The sequence below is a fragment of the Triturus cristatus genome, chromosome 4_1 (genome assembly GCF_964204655.1).
Source record: "Triturus cristatus chromosome 4_1, aTriCri1.1, whole genome shotgun sequence".
Taxonomy (NCBI): Eukaryota; Metazoa; Chordata; class Amphibia; order Caudata; family Salamandridae; genus Triturus; species Triturus cristatus.
In genome coordinates this window covers 309,435,418-309,457,919 of record NC_140585.1, presented here as the reverse complement: position 1 = coordinate 309,457,919, position 22,502 = coordinate 309,435,418, and the positions used below count along the sequence as shown (strand labels likewise).

General features: G+C 48.2%; 1 protein-coding gene across 2 annotated transcripts; it reads right to left on the bottom strand.

The window, feature by feature from the left end:
* Positions 1 to 4,151: 4,151 nt before the first annotated feature.
* LOC146854838 (keratin, type I cytoskeletal 19-like) lies at positions 4,152 to 22,247 on the bottom strand. 2 transcript variants are annotated; one of them, XM_085652210.1, is made up of 8 exons: positions 21,539 to 22,247; positions 13,799 to 13,881; positions 12,988 to 13,144; positions 10,820 to 10,981; positions 10,594 to 10,719; positions 9,246 to 9,466; positions 7,266 to 7,294; positions 4,152 to 5,171 (listed from the first exon to the last, which is right to left on the bottom strand). In XM_085652210.1, the coding sequence occupies exons 1-8, from the start codon at positions 22,001 to 22,003 to the stop codon at positions 5,149 to 5,151; spliced, it is 1,266 nt and encodes a 421-aa protein (XP_085508336.1). In that variant the 5' UTR covers positions 22,004 to 22,247; the 3' UTR covers positions 4,152 to 5,148. The 2 variants fall into 2 exon arrangements, with proteins under 2 accessions (XP_085508336.1, XP_085508337.1); XM_085652211.1 differs by lacking the exon at positions 21,539 to 22,247 and adding an exon at positions 16,972 to 17,100.
* Between the last annotated feature and the right edge of the window lie 255 nt (positions 22,248 to 22,502).

The window sequence follows — 22,502 nt, the reverse complement described above, 5'->3', positions numbered from 1 at the left end:
CATCCGGAGGCAGGTCCTTCTACCACCGCGCCGCAAAAACCTGGAATACCCTCCCCCTCAATCTATGACAAACCGAAGACCTGCTGACTTTCAGGAGACGACTGAAGACCTGGCTCTTCGACCAGTAGCAGCAGCACCCCCCCCTCCCCCCCCCCCCCAGCGCCTTGAAACCCTTACGGGTAAGTAGTGTGTTTTACAAATTAACTGATTGATTGATTGATTGATTGATTGATTGATTGATTGATTGATTGATTGATTGATTGGTTCTCTTCGAGTCATAGGGTGGGTTTTATGAAACTAGGAGGTTCTGCCGGGTGTCGAGAATCGTGAAGGAGATTGGTAATTTTGAGAAATCTTCCTTTTCCAGTTGAAGTTTCATAGCTTTAGAACAGGAGTTCTGTGGTTCCATTTTACAGGACTGAGGTGGGTTTCGGCAATTACAGTTTCATGACGGGAAATATTCTGCTTCTTGGTAAATGGGAAACATTCGACTTGGTGGTAATTTATTGGCGATAGAAAATTTCATAGTTGAAGTTCCATAAAGGGTGAGGTGTACATCAGTATATTTGTGAAGAGTCTTGGTGTGAAAGGTAGGTTCAGGTGGTTCAATTTTAAGAGTCCCACGACTTCAAAAGAGTCCCATTAGAATTTCGGGAGATGCCCGGAACTGAAATTTGTGAGGTGAAGTAAATTAAAAGAGGTTTGCACCAAGAGAGCTTTGAGGGGCCATGATGTGATTCACAGTTGCTGAACAGTCCAGCGCGGTGGTGAGTCAGGTTAGGGCAATTAACTGAGGTGTGAGAAAGGAAACAAAGAATGGATGAACTTTAAAAGCCTGGCGTCAAGCGTCGTAGGAGACAATGAGCAACATAAAGGGTTGTTGGTGAGAAACTGGTGAAGAGAAGCCAGGCTTTCCACTCAATATGGATCCATCCATACTGGCTCACAAAGCAGGCCTGCAGATGTACATTCAGGGACCCCTGTTGAAGCCAGGCTTTCCACTCAATATGGATCCATCCATACTGGCTCCCAAAGCAGGCCTGCAGATGTACACTCACGGACCCCTGTTGAAGCCAGGCATGCCACTCAATATGGATCCATCCATACTGGCTCCCAAAGCAGGCCTGCAGATGTACACTCACAGCCCCCTGTTGAAGCCAGGCTCTCCACTCAATATGGATCCATCCATACTGGCTCCCAAAGCAGGCCTGCAGATGTACACTCACGGACCCCTGTTGAAGCCAGCGTGCCACTCAATATGGATCCATCCATACTGGCTCCCAAAGCAGGCCTGCAGATGTACACTCACGGACCCCTGTTGAAGCCAGGCTTTCCACTCAATATGGATCCATCCATACTGGCTCACAAAGCAGGTCTGCAGATGTACACTCAGGTACCCCTGTTGAAGCCAGGCTCTCCACTCAATATGGATCCATCCATACTGGCTTCCAAAGCAGGCCTGCAGATGTACATTCACGGACGCCTGTTGAAGCCAGGCTCTCCACTCAATATGGATCCATCCATACTGGCTCCCAAAGCAGGCCTGCAGATGTACATTCACGGACCCCTGTTGAAGCCAGGCGTGCCACTCAATATGGATCCATCCATACTGGCTCCCAAAGCAGGCCTGCAGATGTACACTCACGGACCCCTGTTGAAGCCAGGCTTTCCACTCAATATGGATCCATCCATACTGGCTCACAAAGCAGGCCTGCAGATGTACACTCAGGTACCCCTGTTGAAGCTAGGCTCTCCACTCAATATGGATCCATCCATACTGGCTTCCAAAGCAGGCCAGCAGATGTACATTCACGGACGCCTGTTGAAGCCAGGCTTTCCACTCAATATGGATCCATCCATACTGGCTCCCAAAGCAGGCCTGCAGATGTACATTCACGGACCCCTGTTGAAGCCAGGCGTGCCACTCAATATGGACCCATCCATACTGGCTCCCAAAGCAGGCCTGCAGATGTACATTCACGGACCCCTGTTGAAGCCAGGCTTTCCACTCAATATGGATCCATCCATACTGCCTCCCAAAGCAGGCCTGCAGATGTAGATTCACGGACCCCTGTTGAAGCCAGGCTCTCCACTCAATCTGGATCCATCCATACTGGCTCCCAAAGCAGGCCTGCAGATGTACACTCACGGACTCCTGTTGAAGCCAGACTTTCCACTCAATATGGCTCCATCCATACTGGCTCCCAAAGCAGGCCTGCAGATGTACATTCACGGACCCCTGTTGAAGCCAGGCTTTCCACTCAATATGGATCCATCCATACTGTCTCCCAAAGCAGGCCTGCAGATGTACATTCACGGACCCCTTTTGAAGCCAGGCTCTCCACTCAATATGGATCCATCCATACTGTCTCCCAAAGCAGGCCTGCAGATGTACACTCAGGTACCCCTGTTGAATCTAGGCTCTCCACTCAATATGGATCCATCCATACTGGCTTCCAAAGCAGGCCTGCAGATGTACATTCAGGGACCCCTGTTGAAGCCAGGCTTTCCATTCAATATGGATCCATCCATACTGGCTCCCAAAGCAGGCCTGCAGATGTACACTCACGGACCCCTGTTGAAGTGGTTTCCAGGTGAGCTGTGTCAGGATAAATCTGTGCTAACACTCAACAGTTGAATCTGGGAGGTGGGTCTACATCCGAGAAGAACGCCGCTTTATCTTGCATGACATGTGCACGAGATGGTACAAATAAACAGTCAAGGATGCAGTCAGGTCTGTCAGTGAATCAGATGTGAATATGGGCGCCTCCATGTGTTGCTTATCATTCTGCTGATCCTGGCGCTCTCGCACATCTGCCACTGAAGGATGGCCGCAGTGGGGGCTGGTCAAGGCCGTGACAATGACGCTGCAATGGGAGCCACAGTCTTGCTGCCATAGGGCACCATTGATGGACAGTAACTGTCCAGTGTCTTCAAGCTGGCTCTGTGCAGTGCCAGGTGCAGGTTTCTGGGAGCAGGGCGGAGTGCCAGCAGGCACCCCCCAAAGACCTTAAGGGGCTGTCTTCAGCTGTCCCATGGACGCATGTAGCAGTGAGATTGAGCTCACAGGTGGCCAGTGAGAAGCAGCCCAGCCCCAGTGATGCACATGCAATGATGGCCAGGTTGCACACGTCATGTGGCTTCAACGCTGCTGCAGGTGGGATTGACGTTGTTTAGTCATTTATTGTCCAGCTTTTGCATAGGACCCCAGAGCAAGAAGAGAATCCAGCAGATTACAACAGCCTTCTGATGATCTCAGCGGTACAGCAGTGAGCTGGATGAGGAGGCAGAATTTAATGAGGTGTTCACGACAATGCCAACTGCCCCAACTGGACAGGAGAGGGGGACCCAAGGACCAGATTTGTAAGTGTGCAGCCTTTCTAATCTACACAGTCCTGAGTTTACTGTGGCTAAGGCAGACAAACACGGCCCCCCTTTAAAACCAACGGATTGGTATTTATTCCTGACAACACAGCAGGAAAAGGGGCACTGGGAGAAAGAAAGAGCAAAACAGCATGTCGCCCCACGACGAACTGGAGCTGCAGGACAAGCTGGGCAGAAAGAACCCTCTCATCAGATCCGCCCCAGGTATGGGGTCTTCAGTCTGCCAGGCACCTGTTTGATGCTCTTGATGACATGACCTAGGGCACCATGACTGCCACCTGGTCACATGATGTGCTCATCGTCCCGGAAGCCACATTTCTGTCATCAGTGAGTTCTTTTTCTTGTCGAGGGATCATCTATTACGCAGGGCTTAGGACTCGGAGGCAGGTACATAAATTTGTTTCCGGAGTCCTGAACCCTGGGCCCGCCCAAGCTCACTTCTAAACCAATAGCTTTTGGGCTGGGTCAGGCAATAATATATTCACAACTACGGGATATGGGGAGGAAAACAAAGGCTGGAGAGCCAACGTAATTTTGAGCTCTCAGTTTAGCTCAACTTTGAGTTATTTTAAGCACCCGAAGCAGGTCATTCTGTAATTCCTGCTGCAGCCTGTGGAATCAGGTTTCTGGATGCCTGACTCGGGATGCGGGAGACTAGCCTTCAAACCGGTAGTCTCCCGCCTGAATCGGGAGGGTTGGAATGTCTGTCTTTGGTACGGGTCTGGAACGGGTATTCGCTCTGACAAAATAACATAGATGAATTGCGGTTTGGGGGAGCCCAGCGAAGGATTTTTATTAGACAGCCAAAGCAGATATATATATGTATTGGAAACAATAACGCTTTCATCAATTGTGGAAACATATTACCCAGGGATGGGACAGCACCGCCTCCTCCCTGGTAATAAGAAGTGGTTTAAATGGACGGGCTCAATGTGTCACTTGACAGAAAGTCGTGGAAATCAACCTTTCCTATAATAGGAAGCTTAGTGTGACTGTGCCAAGGCATAAAACAAATAGTACATTGTTTATGTTCTGATTGAAATAATCACATAATGCAAACTATACCTCTCAACTCACCGTCACTGGAGAGTATCACATGCCTTTAAATCACCTTCACCCTTCATGACACATGCCTACATTCAGATAAATGTGTTCAGTCTTTCTCTAAACTTCACCACTCTCCCAAAAATTCACCTCATTGGACCACAGCTGGATAACCTTAAAAAACGGAAGTCACTTTGCGGGAGTGTAAATTGTTTGACAGATCTGTACAAACTTTGTTCATGGAAAAAACTAAGAAATAAAAGCCAAACAAATTGGCTTTGCCAATGGTTTTACTTGTATCACACAAGTCATGCAAAACAGCCATGCTTTCTTAGAGACAGTATTCCACTAAACAGGCTCTTGAAAAGCCATCGGTTGAGGGAGAGATAAAAACAAAACATTGTGCTTAGACCATAGTAGTTGACAGAATAATGCACCAACAGAATTCAAAAGGGTCATCATTTCAACAAAATGGCAGGCAGTTTCAGGCCACCGCGAGGAACCTTTGACTTGGAATCACGTTATTGAACCTTGTTCATGCTTGGAAACCAAACTGTGAGACTTAAAATGTCCATCGAGGTTCATGTTTTCTGGCTTCCACCTAGATGTTTCTCCTTTTCTTTTTAGATAAAATGCTGTCTCTTCTTATATCTGAGTCCTCCGGGTCTTTGGTATGCTCTTGGAACTGGGCTCCTCCCGCTTTTTCTCTAGGGGCATGCCTTATTTGCCCCCACTCTTTGAGCCTAGAGTGACAAAAAAGGGCAGATGTTAGGATTTCACACCCTAGGACTGATTTCGCTTTGATTGGTAGAAGGGACGTCTACTCTACTGATAACAGATCTTTTTCTGGTTGTTTTCAGTGCTTCTGAGATATGTCCTAAGAGTGCATGGAAACCTGGAATCCTACACTTTTTTTAATGTACCACATATGGACTTGAGATGTATCTGCCCACACATTATATAGTAAATACAACAGGAACAGAACAGTGGGCCACATTACAATGGCGGTCATTGCCGCGGGAGTAGGACCACCCGACAAGTAGGCAGCGGTCCCACCTGCCATATTTTGATTAGACCGCCGTGCAGGCAGTCGGAAAATGGCGTTTTTTCTACTGCAGCTTGTGGCCTAGAAAAGGGGCGCAGCACAAGCCGCAGTAGAAAAGGGCATTTTTCAGACACCCATGCACCGTGTGCCCGGCATCATGTGGTGCACACGGTGCCTGGACGTGTGGGGGGGACGAGGGAGCTGGTTGGGCCTTGCAAAGTCTAATTCCGTCTGCCTATCCATGGTGGTGGGACCGCCATGAAAAGGCATTTGGAAAGGGATATCGTGATCATGACGGCTGTGCTTAAGCTGGAGGCTCCGCCTCCATTCGGGATCACGATTCTGACCGCCGCCCCAACGGGATTAGTAGATCCGGTTGGAGGCGGCGGTCTGTCCTCTGAGATTTTAGGGTCCAACCACCTGCATCATAATGTGATGGTCGGCCCAAAGGGCTGTATGTCGGTGAGACAGCCATTGATGGCCTGTTGGTGACGGTTCCACCGGCATCGTAATGTGCCCCACATTTTGCAAACCTGGGGACCAGAAGGATGGGACTGGTGAGAGAGACCCAACCTGGGTTGGAAGTACGGACTGCGGACACAAGAGCTGGCCACATGGGGTGAATAGTGCAACAAATGATGAGGGCAGGAGATTGAGAAAGGAAGGAGAAAATGCTGAGAAGAAGTGAGATAGGGTCAAACAGAGAAGAAAGGGACAAATATACAGAAGAGAGAATTATTAGGAAACAGAGGAAGTTAGGGGATGGATGGGACCGAGAAGAGAGGGACGGGGTGAGAGCGAGAAAGACAAAAAGGTGAAGGAGAGAAAGTGTGCACAAAGTGAGCTATAGATTATAAAGAGAGCAAATAAGGAGAGAAAACAGTAGAGAGAGAGATATGAAGTTAAAGTGAGTGAGGTGACAAGCAGAAGAGGGAGCGAGAGAAAGATATAGACAAAGGAGAGGAAAAGAAGTGAGAGTGGGAGCAAAGACAGATAGGAGAGCCACTTTGTCATTAATGCCGCAGGACTTTAAGTGGGCCGGGTCTCAGTTTTTTAAAAGGGGCCTCGAAAGGGCCTCTATCGGGCTCTGTTTTGTGCCCTGGCACAGTTGGTCTGTTTTTCTCCGGACTACAGTGACAGCTGGCGCATCGATGTGCGCTGCTCACTTCTCGCAAATGGATGTTATGGCATGAGCGTTGTAGGGGAAGTGGAATCCTTTAAAGAGAGTCATTTTCTATCTGGTTTTCCCTTCTCTTTTTGAAACTCAGGAGCAGCAACATTGTCGTGGTGTCTCTAGGACTTTAAGTGTTAGCTTTTTCAATATTAATTACAAGCCATAGTTGCTGCTTATTTATATCATGCAGCTAACAACCATTGACAAAGCTAATAGTCCTGACTTGCTGTAGGTATGATGTTACTTGCATCATATATCTGGATGCAATGACAGAAACAGCAAAATACAAGTCGGGTGGCACACTATGAAAAAGTACAGATTTTTAACTTACGTATTTTAAGCCACACCCTTAATTACACTGGCCACGCCCCTTAGAGAGACCCCACAGTTTTTTCATCACACTTAAAGCCCTGAATACCCGGGTCTGTGCTCCTGGCTGCCTCCCATTATCATGAGCAAGGCCAGTTAAACCAGAAATGCTAGACTCTGGAAAGGTAGCCAAGTCCTCCAAGCGCTATTCAAGGTTCATAGCTTTACCGAATATACCCGTTTGCTCAAAGTGACCTGGAAGGGGCCTGCGTTTTGTAAATGTGAGATTAAGTTAAGAGGAATGCTTACCATCTGTGGAATGCGAGCCTCCGGACACACTGCGGGGAGAAGAGCATAGGAACGTGTCAATCTCGGCTCTTAATCCCGCGAGGCCCTCCCCTGCCCCCCTCCCCCGCCCCCCACACACACAGAGGGCGCTGTCTGCTTTTAACCCATTCCAGGGGCCTACACGTGCAACAGGGCCTCTAATTTACATAACACGAAAGCGCACAGTGTCACTGGCAAAGCTAATCTCGCCCTTCAGGCAAACTCCTGGAATCCTTCTGAGTGCATGAACTGGGCACTTAGAAAGGACTTGACAGAGATGATTAGCGGGCAGAAAAGTAACCGCCCACTTCCTGCAGCAGTTCATGGGGCTGTATGGGGAGGAAGACCAAACATTTAACACAGGTGTAACCTAGAATTGGGACGACGTGATGGCATTGCCTAAACTGCCAAAAATAAGTGCCATTTAAAGTGCAAGGGCCCGAAGTTTTGATTAAGCAAGTTTTCTCTCTCTTGCTCTGGGTCAAAGTCTGATGTTGATACATACATTCCTGTCGCCAAAAATGAGTTGTAGAAATTATGTCTGCGCTAACTGTTTATTCTATCAGTGACATTGTCTAGATCTCACTTCCTTGCTGCATAACATTGAGAAGTTTGCCCGCTTTGTTGAATTACAGAATGTGGACAATGAATGGCTCACACAAATGTCACACAAGATACCCACCAAACATTTTTTTAGCTAGCTCAGTCACAAAATTCTTCTTTTTTTAAACAAATTAATTGGTCACAACATTCTTCTTTTTTTTTAAAAACTAATTTCTTGAAATTAGCGGTGGAATTAACTAGATTTTAAAATATGTGCAGAAGAGAAGTATGGCCATTTTTCACGGCCCTGGTACATATTGTGGGGCAGGAACCTTCTTCCAGACACTTCCCAAAAAACAAAGAATTGGAGAGGAGACACATGCCTGAGTGAGTCTACCAATTCCGAACACGAAGGAATGAGGTGAGCATTGATGGACCAATGGTCAGCTAGAAGTGCTAAAGATGACCTGACCAGGCTCTGGATCCCACAGAGCAGGTCGTGCATGTAGTTACAACTGGTGAACAGAGGGTTTGTTGAAGGGTCTCCCAACCTCTGCTGGGGGAAAGTGATTCAAGAGGTGCATATGGAGACAACCATTACCCACTGAGGGAGAAGCTACTGCACTAAAGAGCCAGGTGAGATCCTCAAGGATATGGTTTCTAGATCACCCCCGGCAACCAGAGACATGTTCCGGTCCTGATGTTCCCTCTTCCAGACTTTTGCTTTCTGACATTTTATTCCCAAAAGCTGCACTTAAGTGAACGAAGATCACAACTACTAGGGGGCTTGTTTGTTGCACAATAAAAACTCGGGAATGACAATGGCTGCACAGGTTACAAGAAGCCTTATTGTGCATTTACCTGAATACAGGGCCTCACTAAAGTCAAATTCACCACTTCAAGCTATAGACAGAGCCCTGCAAGTGGACATTTTATGTTTAAACACTTTTCACTAGGTGGGTACTAGTACAAGTTTATGGGGTTATTTGGAGTTTTGCACAAGCAGGACATCTAACAAAATTTGGCAGATGCCTCATATGCCCTATTTAGAGTTTGTAGACACTCTAAATAGGGTGGACAGGACACCCTGCACATTTTGTTTACTGTCCAACATCTGCCAGATTTTAAATAACCCCTTTAGTGCTACAAATCAAACCCAAATCGAAATAGTTTGGAGTTATACGTTTTTGGTACGAAGTGGCTTCTCATAGATTGACCCATCGGCTTGGGTGATCTTTCATCTGCGATGGGATGCACGCATTCTAATAAGGTAATTCTAATGTGATAGGACCAGCAGCCCCTTCATGCTCACATGCAGGCATTATAGGTTAATTTCTAATAAGATATGACAAGAAAGCCCCTCTAGTATGCTCTATACCCTCATGGCTACAACATTGCACATCAGCCAGTCTTACTTACTGGGCATCGCCCCCCTCGAGCAGCTGGCGGTATGTGGCTATCTCCATCTCCAGCCGGTTCTTGATGTCCATCAGCATCTTGTACTCGTGGTTTTGGCGCTCCATGTCTGAGCGAAGGTCGCCAAGCTGGGCCTCTAGTTGCGATATCATGCCCTGGATCTGCTGGAGCTGTGCACAATAGCGGGCTTCTGTTTCTGCCAGGGTTCCCTCGAGGGAGGCTTTCTAAAAGAAAGAGAAGAAAATAACTTCTGTTAGCACACACAGGCTGAGGAATCTGGTGGGAGGAGAGGGCAAAGTGGAACCATGTCAGTTGAGGACAGGCTGCAAAGGGAATGCAGACCACTTCCCCTAAAATTCAGGTTCTGTTTAACAGAGACAGTCATTTGTCAACGGGACTACTCCCCAGGTCTACCGCTTTGATGGCAAAACTCTTGAAATCTTATATGCTTTTCCTCTACAAGACTGACAGGCTCAGTTAGGCAATCGAGAAGATGTGGGCAAGGCTGTAGAACCCTGAACTCATAATAAGGCCCCTAACCCAGAGAAAGGGGCTTTGAGTGTAGACCTGTCCCGGTCGTAAAGGGCCTCGGCCTGAAAATTGACTCTGACCTATCCATGTCCTGTCAGGTCACCACGGTGGTAGGAACCTGCATTGGCCTACTCAGGCAACTGCTGAAACTTGTCCCTCTCCTGTCAACATCATCATTACAATCCATTGTTTCCGCAACTGTCATTTCTAGGCTGGACTATGGGAATGCCCTATACATTGGCTTCCCTCAAAACCTTATCGGGAGACTGCAGGTGGTCCAGAACGATGCGGCCAGGCTTATCTTTGGCCTCCCTAGAAAGACACATGCCACCCCCCTGCTGCATAAGTTACACTGGCTTCCTATCAAACAGAGAGCGCAGTTCAAGGGTCTATGTATTGCTCACAAAGCAATCTACGGCCAGGCACCCAAGTACATAAAAGACCGCCTTAAGAAATACGTTCCCGGCCGGACTCTACGATCCTCTGAGGCATGCAGGTTAGCTCCCCCTAGGTACATCTCTAAATCAAAGGGGGGCAGAGCGTTCTCGGTTCTTCTCCCGCAGATCTGGAATGATCTGCCAGAACATCTACGCAGGGAACCGAACCTCCTCACTTTCAGGAAACAGTTAAAAACCTTCCTATTCAAAGAGGCGGTTACCACCACGTAATCTTCCTGCCTCTCCGCCGCTGCTATACCTCTGCATCAGCTACCGGCTCATCTCCTTCTCTTTCTCTATAAGCGCTTAGAGACCTGTGGTGATTTGCGCTATACAAAAATCATATAACATAACATCTCCAACTACCAGCAAAAAGGATGTACCATGCTAAGCTGTGATTGCAGCTCTATCTCCAGGCCTTGCATGGTGCGCCTGAGGTCGGTGATCTCTGTCCTGCTTGACTGCACCTCCTGCGTGTGGGTGGCCACCTCCTTGTTCAACTCGTCCATCTTGGGATAAAGTAGGATATTGGGAAAGAGAAGAAGAAGGTACGTTAGATGTGAATCGACAAGTCTTGCTTGCTCTGGCAGATGACTGGTGGTACCTTACCTTACTCATGAACCAGGCCTCAGCGTCCAGGCGGTTCTTATGGGCCAATTGTTCGTACTGGTCCCTCATTTCCGCAAGAATACGGCCCAGGTCCACAGCTGGAGCAGCATCCACTTCAACACTGACCTGGCCGCCGACTTGTCCCTTCAGAGCCATAAGCTCCTGCAAATAAAGTGGAACATATTTAAAGATGCCTCAGATACATTACTGATGAAAGATACAGCCCAATGTTTAGCCCCCAAGACAGGGAATCTAAGTTGTGTTAAGGGGCCCTACTCCGATAGGTGGATTATGTTCAAGGCAGGGCCTTCTAGCGGGCCACGTTGGGTGGGCTCGCCCTTAGATTATATGGAATACCTTGGGTGTTTTCTGAGTGGTTCTCAAACTTTCCAACTCTGACACTAGAGAACCTATACAGGTATCCTAGCTAATCCTGGCAGTAGCCAGTAAAAGAATATTATCCTATAGCCTTCTTTTGGAGGGGGAGGTTATATAGCATGAGCTTTACCTGAAGGTACCAGGTATCTGAGCGCTTTACATGAGCACCAGTTGCGTTGTATAAGGAAACATTTTTGCTAGGTATGGGGAGATTAAGTGATTTGCCCAGAACCACAGGATGTTGACGGTCATTGCCGAAACTCGACCCTGGTTCCCCAGATTTAAGGTTGGTCCCCTAGCCATTAGGCCACATCTTCTCCCCAGTCTTTCATAGGCTCTGTCTCAACCACGGTTTCGGCATCGGAGTTTCTATCTATCATATGTGCAGATTGGCCGCTTCTGCCAACGTATCAGAGGGAAATATGGTATTCTTAATGAATCTCCACTCCAGGGCAGATGGGGTAGGTCTGCTGAGTGATGTGGCTGAATATACCACTGGCTAAAAAATGGATTGGCGTATTCAGCAAACAGGCCCCCGTCATATCATCTTGATCACAGTAGAAGAAGCTAAGGGACGACTGATTTTCAGTCTCAATGACAGAGGTTTTACCTCCTCTAGCAAGATCCACACAGATTTAGAACTCTCTGTCTAAGTGTGCTAGGGGTTTCTTCCATACCATGGCTGCATCCACCACTGAAGGAGCCACTTTGACTGAAACCTCTGGTGCCTAATCCTCCAATTCCTTGCCAGGTCCTGGTAGAATTTTCATCATAAATATAGGCATTGAAAATGTACCCACATAGCGATTGTACTTTGTCAGTGCCCACATATTAACTTCTGTATTATGTGGAGACCAATTGCGCAACACAACTGTGATAAGAACATTTGTCATCCTTTACTGTGTAATCTTCCACAAAGGTCAGTCTGCCAGATTTGGAAGTAGATCAGCCATCTATATGGGGCTGCGTGCCGACCAACATTTATTTATTTAATATTCTTATATAGCACACTTGGACAAGATGGTATTATGATGCATCACATGAAACAAACAGCATGAAGACATGTATAGGTGGAGAAGTGTGGCTCACTGGTTAGAGCAGGCAGACCCTGAAGCAGAGGTCAGACCCGGGACCAGGGTTCAATTCCCGACGCGGCAGGGTCTTGAGCTCAAATGTCCATGGACTCGATAATTCTCGCTTCGGTGCCTGACCTAATCATGGGTTCACACTCTGCAACTCTGGGCATTAAGCTTGCTTAATCTCCACAACGGCCCCCCGCGGCGGGATGCCTGGCTTTCACCTTGGGGATGCCCTGTAGGGGCTATCTCACAGGGAAAAGCCAGGACGGGTTCCCAAGGCAAGCGCGGAGATACCCCTTCGGGGGTCGATTCAGGCGCTATATAAGAAACATAATAATAATAATAATAATAGCAGTTGGCTGTAGTTAAAAATGCAAGATAATATCCGAACAAGCTTAAAAGGATTGGGAAAAGAGATATTGCAAGAGGGACTTGCTATGGGTCCGTTTTTGAATTGTCAACAGAGATGTGATTTGTGGCAGAGTTACCTTGGCATACTGATAGAAGCTGAAGAGCCTCTACCGTGAGATAGTTGGCATGCAAGGAACTCTAAATCGGGTGGTTCGGGGGGGGGGGGGGGGGCGGGGGTTACCATTGCCAGCATCCTCTCTAACTCAGGCCTTCAGTGGGCTTGTTAGCTCTAGAGGCGGCCAGTCTTGACGCACCTGCTCCCCCCTGAGGCCTTCACATGCGGTGCAAGGCAGAGCTCACCTCCTCGTGGTTCTTCTTGAGGTAGGCCAGCTCCTCCTTCAAGCTCTCGATCTGCATCTCCAGGTCAGTTCTGGACAGGGTCAGCTCATCCAAGACCCGGCGCAGTCCATTGATGTCGGCCTCCACATTGACACGGAGAGCCTGCTCAGTCTCAAACCTTGCGAAAGACAGATTTGAAATCAGAAACAAGGGAAGAAATCGAAGGTTATTCTTGCTTTCTGAGGGTCTATGTAGGCTCTCTGGTCTACAGGTACAATTACCAAAGCCCGAACTATAACAGACATGACCACTTAAGAAATTTTTTGGGGGAAAATTATCGTTTAGGATTTTAAAAAAAATAGATTCATGAATGGGGAACATCATCCTGTGTTCACAAATCCAGGCTTCTGTATTTTCTACTGAGGCACCACTTGCGTTTGTTTAAGGTCCGGCTAGGTGAGCGCCAACAGAGCACCATGGGGACATAAAGTGTTTAAGTGACAGTCGTCTGCCTCTGAAATGTATGGAGGACTGTGAAAGGGGATGGAAAACAACGACATGGCGGACCAACAAAACCTTTCCTGCTAAGATCCTTTTGCGCCATCGCTCGAAGGTGCAAGATTTCAATGAGAAAAGCCTCCAAGAAAACATGCTGAGTACATGTCCTACTAGGGACTCATTTTGTATAGATTCTCATGCACATCAATGTGATGGTCCGAATGCCCACCCCACCTTTAATTATCCAAATGAGAAAGCATGAGTTCAAAGTTTCACCCAGATGACCTTTAATGTCATACCTATGCTTGCTGGCCAACAGGTGGTAAATACTCACTTGCTTCGGAAGTCATCTGTTGCCAGGCGGGTGTTGTCCACCTGCAAAACCACCTTGGAGTTGTCAATGGTGGCATTGTAGATCTAGTAAAGAAACATAAAATACGAAACCTTAAGTGTCAAGAGCTGGACAGTAGAGGAGTAAAAAAAGGGTCCTTTCACAATAGGAATATCTGCCAACTACTCCTCGTCAGCATGAACAAAATGCATTAATTAATACTTTTACTGTGCATGTCGGATGTTTTTCTATATTATCCAAAGGGAAGTGAATTCCTTCCAGGTGAGTGAGAACATTTGAGCCTACTGAAAAATCCCTATACAAGAGCATTTGTGCCCACTGCCCGCCCAACAGTGCCCGCTGCCTGTAGCATCCCAACTTTGAGCGCAGCTCCTCTTCCTGTTGTTGACGTCCTGCTGGGCGGGGTGCAAAGCTGACGGCGCTTGCTCGCTGAGGCGTCCTTGGTTACCCAGCAACAGCACAGCTTCTCCAGTGACGCGGTCCTCCTCCTCCAGGAACTCGGTCCAGAGCAGTGATCGGCAGACAACAGCTGTGCGCCGACAAGCGCACCAAGCCGTATGGGTGATCCGTGGGGTCAATTAGGTGCAGGCAAATCAGCCTCCGTGACAGACACCAGCTGGGCCCAGGTTAAAACATACATTGTCACAGGGCCGATTAGTACAGCACTTAATATGGTGTAGAACGCGCATGCGCTGCTGCCATGTTTACGTGCGAACAGTGCAGACGAAAACGGTAGTTGGTGGCCGCTGCTTCCGGACTACACGGAAGTCAGTTTGCCATCAACAGCCAGTCAAAACCAAGCTAACAAAAGCTATACAAACATTCAGCAAATGGCAAGCGGCAGGAGAAACTACGTCTGCTTGCCAACATATAGATTACTTTAAGTGTCGCTGAGACAGCGCATGCAGCGTATGCGCTGCCAAGGCGAGACCTAAAAACTATTTTGTCTGCAGCAGTGAAAATTCTTGCATTTCTTTGCTAAAAAAAACCCACAAGAACAGCTGGGCAAGGTGACAAGAATCCACAGAAAAATTGAAATAGGCCGTGCCAGGATGGCTCCTCTGAAAAACTGGCAATGCAGGGGCAGAATCTATCAATGAACTCTGGTCCTGACAAAGGGTTTATCTGAGGCACCAACCTGTGTGGAAATATTGTTCAAATTGGGCAACATCTGAGGGGCAAAATGTGCCCATACCTTTTTTAATTTAACAAAAACTGTTCCCATTCATTTTGTAAAAAGGCAACTGTCTCGGAACGGTTAATTCTGAAAGTTGAAATGCTTCAGCTGAAGCGCAAGGCAGTGAGTCCCTTATGCTGTGAAACTAAGGGTGCGGCAGACAGCTAATCAAGCCTTCTTGCCAGGGTGTAGGCTTACCTGAAAGAAATGTAAATGTGCGCAACTGGTTAATCTGCAAATGTAAAGGTTGCTTGGAAGCCGATATTGGCTTTAATTGATAGAATCACGTCAAGCTTCCTGATGACAGAGATTTATTCTTTTTGAATAGTATTGCAAGGCACAAATTTCCAGCTGAGCGGTGAAGTGTGTGCTTTTAAAAAACAGTTATAAATGATTTGCATTATGTACAGTCTGGGTATTACTAAATCTATATTTTGGAAGCCCTTTTTTATCTTAAACCTTTTTGCTCATTTTACAGCAGCCGATCTTCTAGTGTGTGTAATGCAAGTTTCAAATAATGACTTACATGTTCACAGTGCTATCTGTCACAGATTGGGACCTTGTAGTACTACACATGCACAAGTCATCATTCTCCACTGCACCAACTAGGATTCTTTTCTGTGACTGTCTGATTACAGACATGGACGTCTGCAGTGCATTAACAAATAGAGATTTCATAATGTACAAACACATTTTCCACTGATTAACTTAACTTGCATTTATTTTTCATTTAATCAGTGCGTTATTATATATGTACGTACCTGAAGGTGAAAGACCCAAAAAAGTTACAGAATATTTTGTTTTTTTAGCCACGCCTTTGACTCCACCCCCACGCTCAATCACCTCCCCTCATTTGCGCACAGCATCACAGTTTCCATACTTTTTTTTAATGCACTTCAACCACTGTGTGTAAGTGGTATTTGTGGAGCATAAACCTATACAAAGGGAGTACTGTACAACAGTGCTTTAAATGGGCCAGTACTCACAGGTACTGAGTACCGGCACTTCTATTTTTTATCACTCTGAGTACCGGCACTTCTCTACTGCCGTGGACAGTACCGGTACTCATGAAGGGTAGGCGCATTGGCCTCTAGTGGTGGTTGCCTGTCTCTTTGGCAGCCAATGCACTTGTATAATAGCCCTGAGCTGAGCCCCGCTGAACTACTCAGCGTGGGCTCATTTGCATGAAATCCGGGTGTTCGCCGTCATGCTGTGTAAGGAATCGAGGCAGACCAGTGACAGCACAATGAGGAAATCCATGGGGGGGTAAGAGGGTTAAAGGGGCTTTAATACCACCTGATTCTTTGTAAGGCTGCCCGGGGGGGGGGGGGGTTGCGCAGCGGCCCGCCCCTTTGAGGGCGGCCGCCTTAGTGCCACAGGAAGGCACAGGGGTGGGAGGTCGTGTCCCTGGGATAGACCAAGGGAGACCCCAGCAGATAGCTGCTTCCGGCGGGGAGGAGCCAGGGGGGTACATATTCTGTCTCCGCCCCCTCCTCGCCCTCTTGTCCGCTCGTTCGCCTTGAAGGGCTTGCGTCGTCTCGTCGCTGGTATCTCCAGGCCTGGTCGTGACTAACTGTTGCCGATATTGGCACTATTGTGTGAGAGCCTGCCTATGTTTGTCTGTTTGCCTGCTTGTGTGTGTGTGTTTTTGTGTGAGAGAAAAAGGAGAAAAATATTACTACACAAGGAAATGTTAAAATATCACTGTGTTTAACTTTCGTTTTGTACAACGAATTCACCTGTTTTGTTTATAGAAACACATTTCTCGTGTTTTTGGTATGTGCTGCAACCAATATATAAGTCAGTAAGCTTCCCATGTCTTGCCTTTAGCCCCGCACCCAGCCCCGCCCACTCACCACATTTAAATGAGTACCTGCACTATTTTATTCCCATTTAAAGCACCGACTGTACAGGGTCAATGGTGAAGACCTAGTCAATGAGTGAATGGAGGTTCTAGCTTCTGACTTTACAAACATACCCTCTCCGCCTCCCGCTTACGGAGTCCGCTAAGTCTCACATTCATCGGGGACATCCCCATTCCCAGTCCCTTCACGTGCAGGTCAGCCTCGCGCACATCCTGCCCTTCATTCATTGCCCCGGATCTCCTCTGGGGAAGAGGGCTGGACTGGGCTGCTTCTTAATCACCCAACCTGCCCGACCTGCTCTGCTGCTGCTCAACAGGCAGATGATCAAATATTTGCTGGATCCGTTTCTATAGATTTTTGTTTAATTTTTAAGGAAACAATGACCGCCGGGAGAAAGTGAGCCAAGCAGATCGGAGGACAGCAGAGCGAGGCAGGAGAGGGAGTGGGAGTGGGGGGGCAGACAAAAGCTTGGATTTGGGATGTTTGCCAGGTCCTGTGTACTCGGGTCGCGCCACGCGTGCACACAGGGGAAACGCAAAGGAAAACGGGCACAAAGGCAGCTCACCTCTGAAGTACACAATGGTTGGCTGCTGATAAAGGCCTGGTCGTACAACTCTGCCTGTTTGAGCACTCTAAAAACCTACACGCATCCAACTGTGTCTAATTTTGCAGAGCTGCCTACTGGCCCTATTTCACGGGTTACCCCTCAGCCAGTCCTGGCAATTTAGGCTGCGACACTTCATGGAACTATTCATTACATACTTACAGTGCTCAAACTAAAACTACAAGTCCCAGGGTGCAATCTGGTTAATAAATAAAAAAGGACTTACTGAAAGTGTCACACATGACAGGGGTCCAGTTGGGATGCGCCTTTGTTGTTGCACTGTGTATGCTGGGGGTGGGTAAGGGTCACTGGATGTGAGAGCTGAATGCTTGTGGGTCAAAATGTGTTGCTTCGTGTACAGAAAAGCAGCATCTTCCAAAGCAGTCGATGAAGCCAGTAAGGCTAGCAGATAGAAGTGAGACCGCTGGGCATAGCCGTCGCCTCACCCTAAATCTAGAGTGGGACTTTCAGCCTTTAGTAGGTGCTGCAATTAGCAGTACAAATCATGCTGGGACTTGTAGTTTCTTATTGCACACTACAAGGATGTGCCTATGGGTCTGGGCATATTTTGAGATGTTTGCTTAAAAAATGTTGGAGTGCCCGAAAGTCACTGTCGTGTCATTGGCACAGTAAGCAGCTCTGGTGGAAAATAAGGGAACAAGAGTACACGGCGAGACCAGGTAAAGGTTGAGGCTATGTAGAGCAGGCTTGTACATTTTGTGTTTGGCATACTTTAACTGCTATTTAATAATATAGTTTATAAGTAAGAGTGACACTCATTTGCAGGGTGTTAAAAGAAATATATGTGGCACCCGAAAAGTGGCATTGCCTCCCTCCCCCACTCCACGTATAAAATAACAATGTCTATCAAATTAATTTCCATTTGTCTCCAGCGTTAAGGTTTGTTTCGCTTAGATTAATATTTACAGGAACTCCCTTTTGGAATAAGTACAATGGATTCTTGGCACTTGCCAGGCTGCCGTTAAAATTGCAGCAACCCCAAGCCCCAATAAGGCAATGTGTTTGCTTGCCAAGCTAAACTGTGCAATGTTCAAGGAGGAGGAAGAAACAGACATTCATATTGTTACGACTTGAACAGGCTCCAAAAACCAAAGGAAACAGGCAGGCAGGCAGGCACGAGCGGAGTTCTCATTGTGCACTGTGGTAGCAGTGTCTAGTTTTCTTCTACTAACACGTTTGAGACCTCGAAGCCCTGTAAGGGCTCGAGTCGGGGTACCACGCGGGTGGACGGCGTCCCCCCACTTATTTTACCAGGAGCTCGATAACTGGAGCAAATGGAGCCACACATTCACTCTTTGGCCTCTCTGGGGCGAGATCGGAGCTCATTCGGAACGCTGCTCACTCGCTGGCTTCTCTGATGCAATGGCATCTGAGGGATGAGCGAGGGGAGGCAATGAGTCTGATGGTGCAAAGTCACATCGTGTATCCTCTCAAGCGCCTAGAGTCGGATGGAGCGCTCACGTTTCACAGTACCATGTGCCAGTAGCTTCGCCCTTTCTGTTTTTTTTTCTTCTTGCATTTTGAAGCCTGGAATGTGGATTTTTAAAGGAATAAACAGCACTAAAACTACAGAATGGAAAAAATAACTTGGGACAGGAGGAACTGTTGATGGATGGAAAGGGGCGGCGGCCGGCACAGAGCTCGTGGCAGTCCCCTGCTCGGTGTGTCTTAGACGAGAGCGCTCAAGCGCTCGCGCTGCTGCGCCTGCGCTGTTTATGTGAAATAACTTTGGACAGAAGGAACTGCTGATGGATGGATGGAAGGCTTCTGCGCGTAGCTCGTTGTAAAGGGGCTCTTCATGTGGCGCAGCTTCGGGGCGCTTTTTAGCCTTGGAACGTCATAGTTGCCAGGAAAGACCTTAGCGGTACTTGAGCGGCGACGACAGGTGCGCAGGTAACGGTAACGGCGAGGCAGCCGAGCCGAGAAGCCGCCTTCCCCTGGGGCAGGAGGCGGCGGCTGGAAGGTACCTGTTCTCTGAGCTCTTCTGGGCTCGCGCACTACCTGTTTACAAACGTCGGAACCATTTAACACCAGGCACGCTCTATGGGAGATGGAGAGCAGCTGAAAACACTACTTGCCGAGTTATTCCGCGTCATGCGTGACACCAACAGCCACGCCTGGCCTGTCAGCCAACAGCATGTTTCATTCTAGGACATGTAGTTTTGATATTTAACATGGGAAGCATGGGTTCCAAAAGCTCGGTCTTCCGTTCAAAAAGCCCAGCATGCCAGGGGCTGTTGATTAAACGTCAAGACTGGCTGAAGGCATTGGACACGACACAAAGAAAAACAAAGGGGCTTATTTACAAGCCCCTTGCGCCACCCGTGCGTCATTTTTAACATGGGAAAAATGACGCAAAAGTGGCGCAAGCGGCTTGTAAGTAAGCCCCAAAATATTTTGGAGCAAATGCTTCGCCTGCATGGAGCGCCGAGTTTGCTCAGGTATTATTTCCTGCCTAGTCGAATTCTCCAGTGATGACAACTTCACCAATCGGTAAAAAATAACTAGATAAGCATATATGTATGTATACATGTATGTGAGGGACATGAAAAGCGCACCTTGCTACGAAGCTTTGGCGTACTGTAGAATGGAGGGAGGATATCATCGAAGGGCGTGGGGGCACATTGGAGGGCGGTGTTGCGAGGTTGCCAGATGCCTACATGTCAGCAGGTTCACCAGTTCCAGGCCAGGACTTGCCTTTTGTGAATTATTGTTCACTCGGTTATTTTAGTTGAAATCAGCCAATATTACAGCTCTCAGAGTGCATTACCTTGATACTGGAAAGTCCATGACAGGGAAATAAAGTTCCTAATGACTGATTGATCTGGTAACATTGAGGAGAGATGAAGGAACAACAAATGTATACATCAGGGTGAGGAGTGGCTGGTTAAGCTCTGTTACATTGTAATAAGTACGGGACACTGCTATGGCATCAAACATCACCCACAATGTGGCCCCAGGGTCCCCTGATGTAGTGATGCTAAGAATACCCGGTGCAGACGTTTATGGCATTCACGGCAGGTCGTAGGTAATTTGGTGACAACCTTATGCAATGTGATCAGAGACACTCGTTTCAGTCCTCAGCTTTCATATGGGAACCAAACGCATTGTTGCTATGGCCGTCTAGGTTTGCTACCATTGAACAAGTTACACCAGCAAGACAGTAGTCCAATCCCTAGTTCTCTCTAAAATCGACTACGGGAACGCCATCCTAACAGGGACTCCAAAAGCTCACCTAGCCCCTCTAAGGGCAGTGTTGAACATGGCCGCTCGGCTCGTATCTGGAGTAAAAAGATTTGACCACATCACTCCAGCTCTCAACTCCCTCAACTGGCTTCCCATGGAAGGGAGGTGTATTTACAAACTGGCCTGCATCACACACAAAACCCTTCACTCTCCGGCCCCTAACTACCTGAACTACAAACTGGTAAGAGCAGGTCAATCCAGAACGCTGAGAAGCTCCAACTCACTCCTTCTTATTCCTCCGAAACTGAAAAAGAAAACCACACAAAACCGATCCTTCTCTGGCAACGCTCCCAGGTTGTGGAACGCTCTCCCTAGAGTACTCAGATGCAACCCCTCCTTCTCCTTTTCAAAAGAGACCTGAAAATCTATCTCCTTAACAAATACTTTCCTGACCAACGTCAACTAACCTAGACATCAATATCCGAGTTTACTCCTCTCTCTTGACATTCAAGGATAGTTGGTGACCGGACTGTGTTAACCACCTTATCTTCCATGCTGTATTTTATTTATCCCTAGTTTTGCTTCCTTACTGCCTGCCTACTATGTAATGCAATTTCCGTTCTGTTTTTTCTTTACAGTATGTATGTAAAGCGCTCTGATACCCACGGGACAAGCTAGCGTTATATAAAAGTTTTAAAATAAATAAATAAAAAGAATGAACTGTAGGCATGACGGTCTGATGGGCTGTGATTACCCTAGACACAAAAGTATACAGAATAAAGCATTGAGGGATGCCACCTCTTGTGTGCGGGCATAGCGGCTGCCTGGGCGGTGCTCTGAGCTCTACCACCCAGCAGCTGGCTCCGTACCTTGTCCCGCAAGTCTTCGATGGTCTTGTAGTAGTGGCTGTAGTCACGGGTTGGGCTTGGGCCTTGCTTCTCGTACCACTCGCGGATCTTCAACTCCAGGTCGCTGTTGGCGGCCTCCAGCGAGCGCACCTTATCCAGGTAGTTACCCAGACGGTCGTTGAGGTTCTGCATGGTCTCCTTCTCGCTGCCCCCCAAGATGCCTCCTGCAGCAGCATTGACGGCACCGAAACCCACCCCGTAGCCAGCGCCACCACCACTGCCATATCCCCCACCATAGCCACCACCAACACCGCCGCCGAATCCCCCACCATAACTACCCCCATACCCCGAGGAGACAAGCCTAGCGGAGGAGACAGACACCCCCTGCCCCCCATAGCCTCCATGGACACTTGGGGCCTTGAAGGCGACCACGCGTGGCCCCCTGAGGGAGCTGGCGCTCTGCCTGTAGCTGTAGCTCGACGACATGGCGGACGAGGCTGATAAAAGGGCGGGAAGACAGAGACCCAAGACTGCTCGGCCTGGAGCGCAGCAGCGGTGCGACCGTGACAGGTCTGAGAGCAGGAGCCGTGCAGCCCTTCCCAGTCCGCCTCCCTCCTTTTATCCCCGTGACAAAGGGTGTTGTCGGCAGAGAGGAGGACATCTAAACACAAGTGCAATGAAACCGCCCCCCTCGTCCATGCCAACTTTCTGAGGTATTTCGCATTGGCCCGCTGGTATGAAAGCTCGTGGTTTTTTGTCTTCCTCGCTGCAGACAAAGAGTGATTCATCGTGGGTGGCTCACGGCCCGAGTTGTGGGACGGGAGGGGGGCGGTAGAGGTAGAGCCAGGTTTGAAGGCAGTGGCATTCCTGGATATAATAGGCGAGCTGTGGATGCACACAATAGGTCCTGCTTCGCCTTTACCTGGCAGCAGCGGGGAGGTATGTCTATTGTGAGAAATCACCTGTCGCCCCAGTGAGAGGGGCA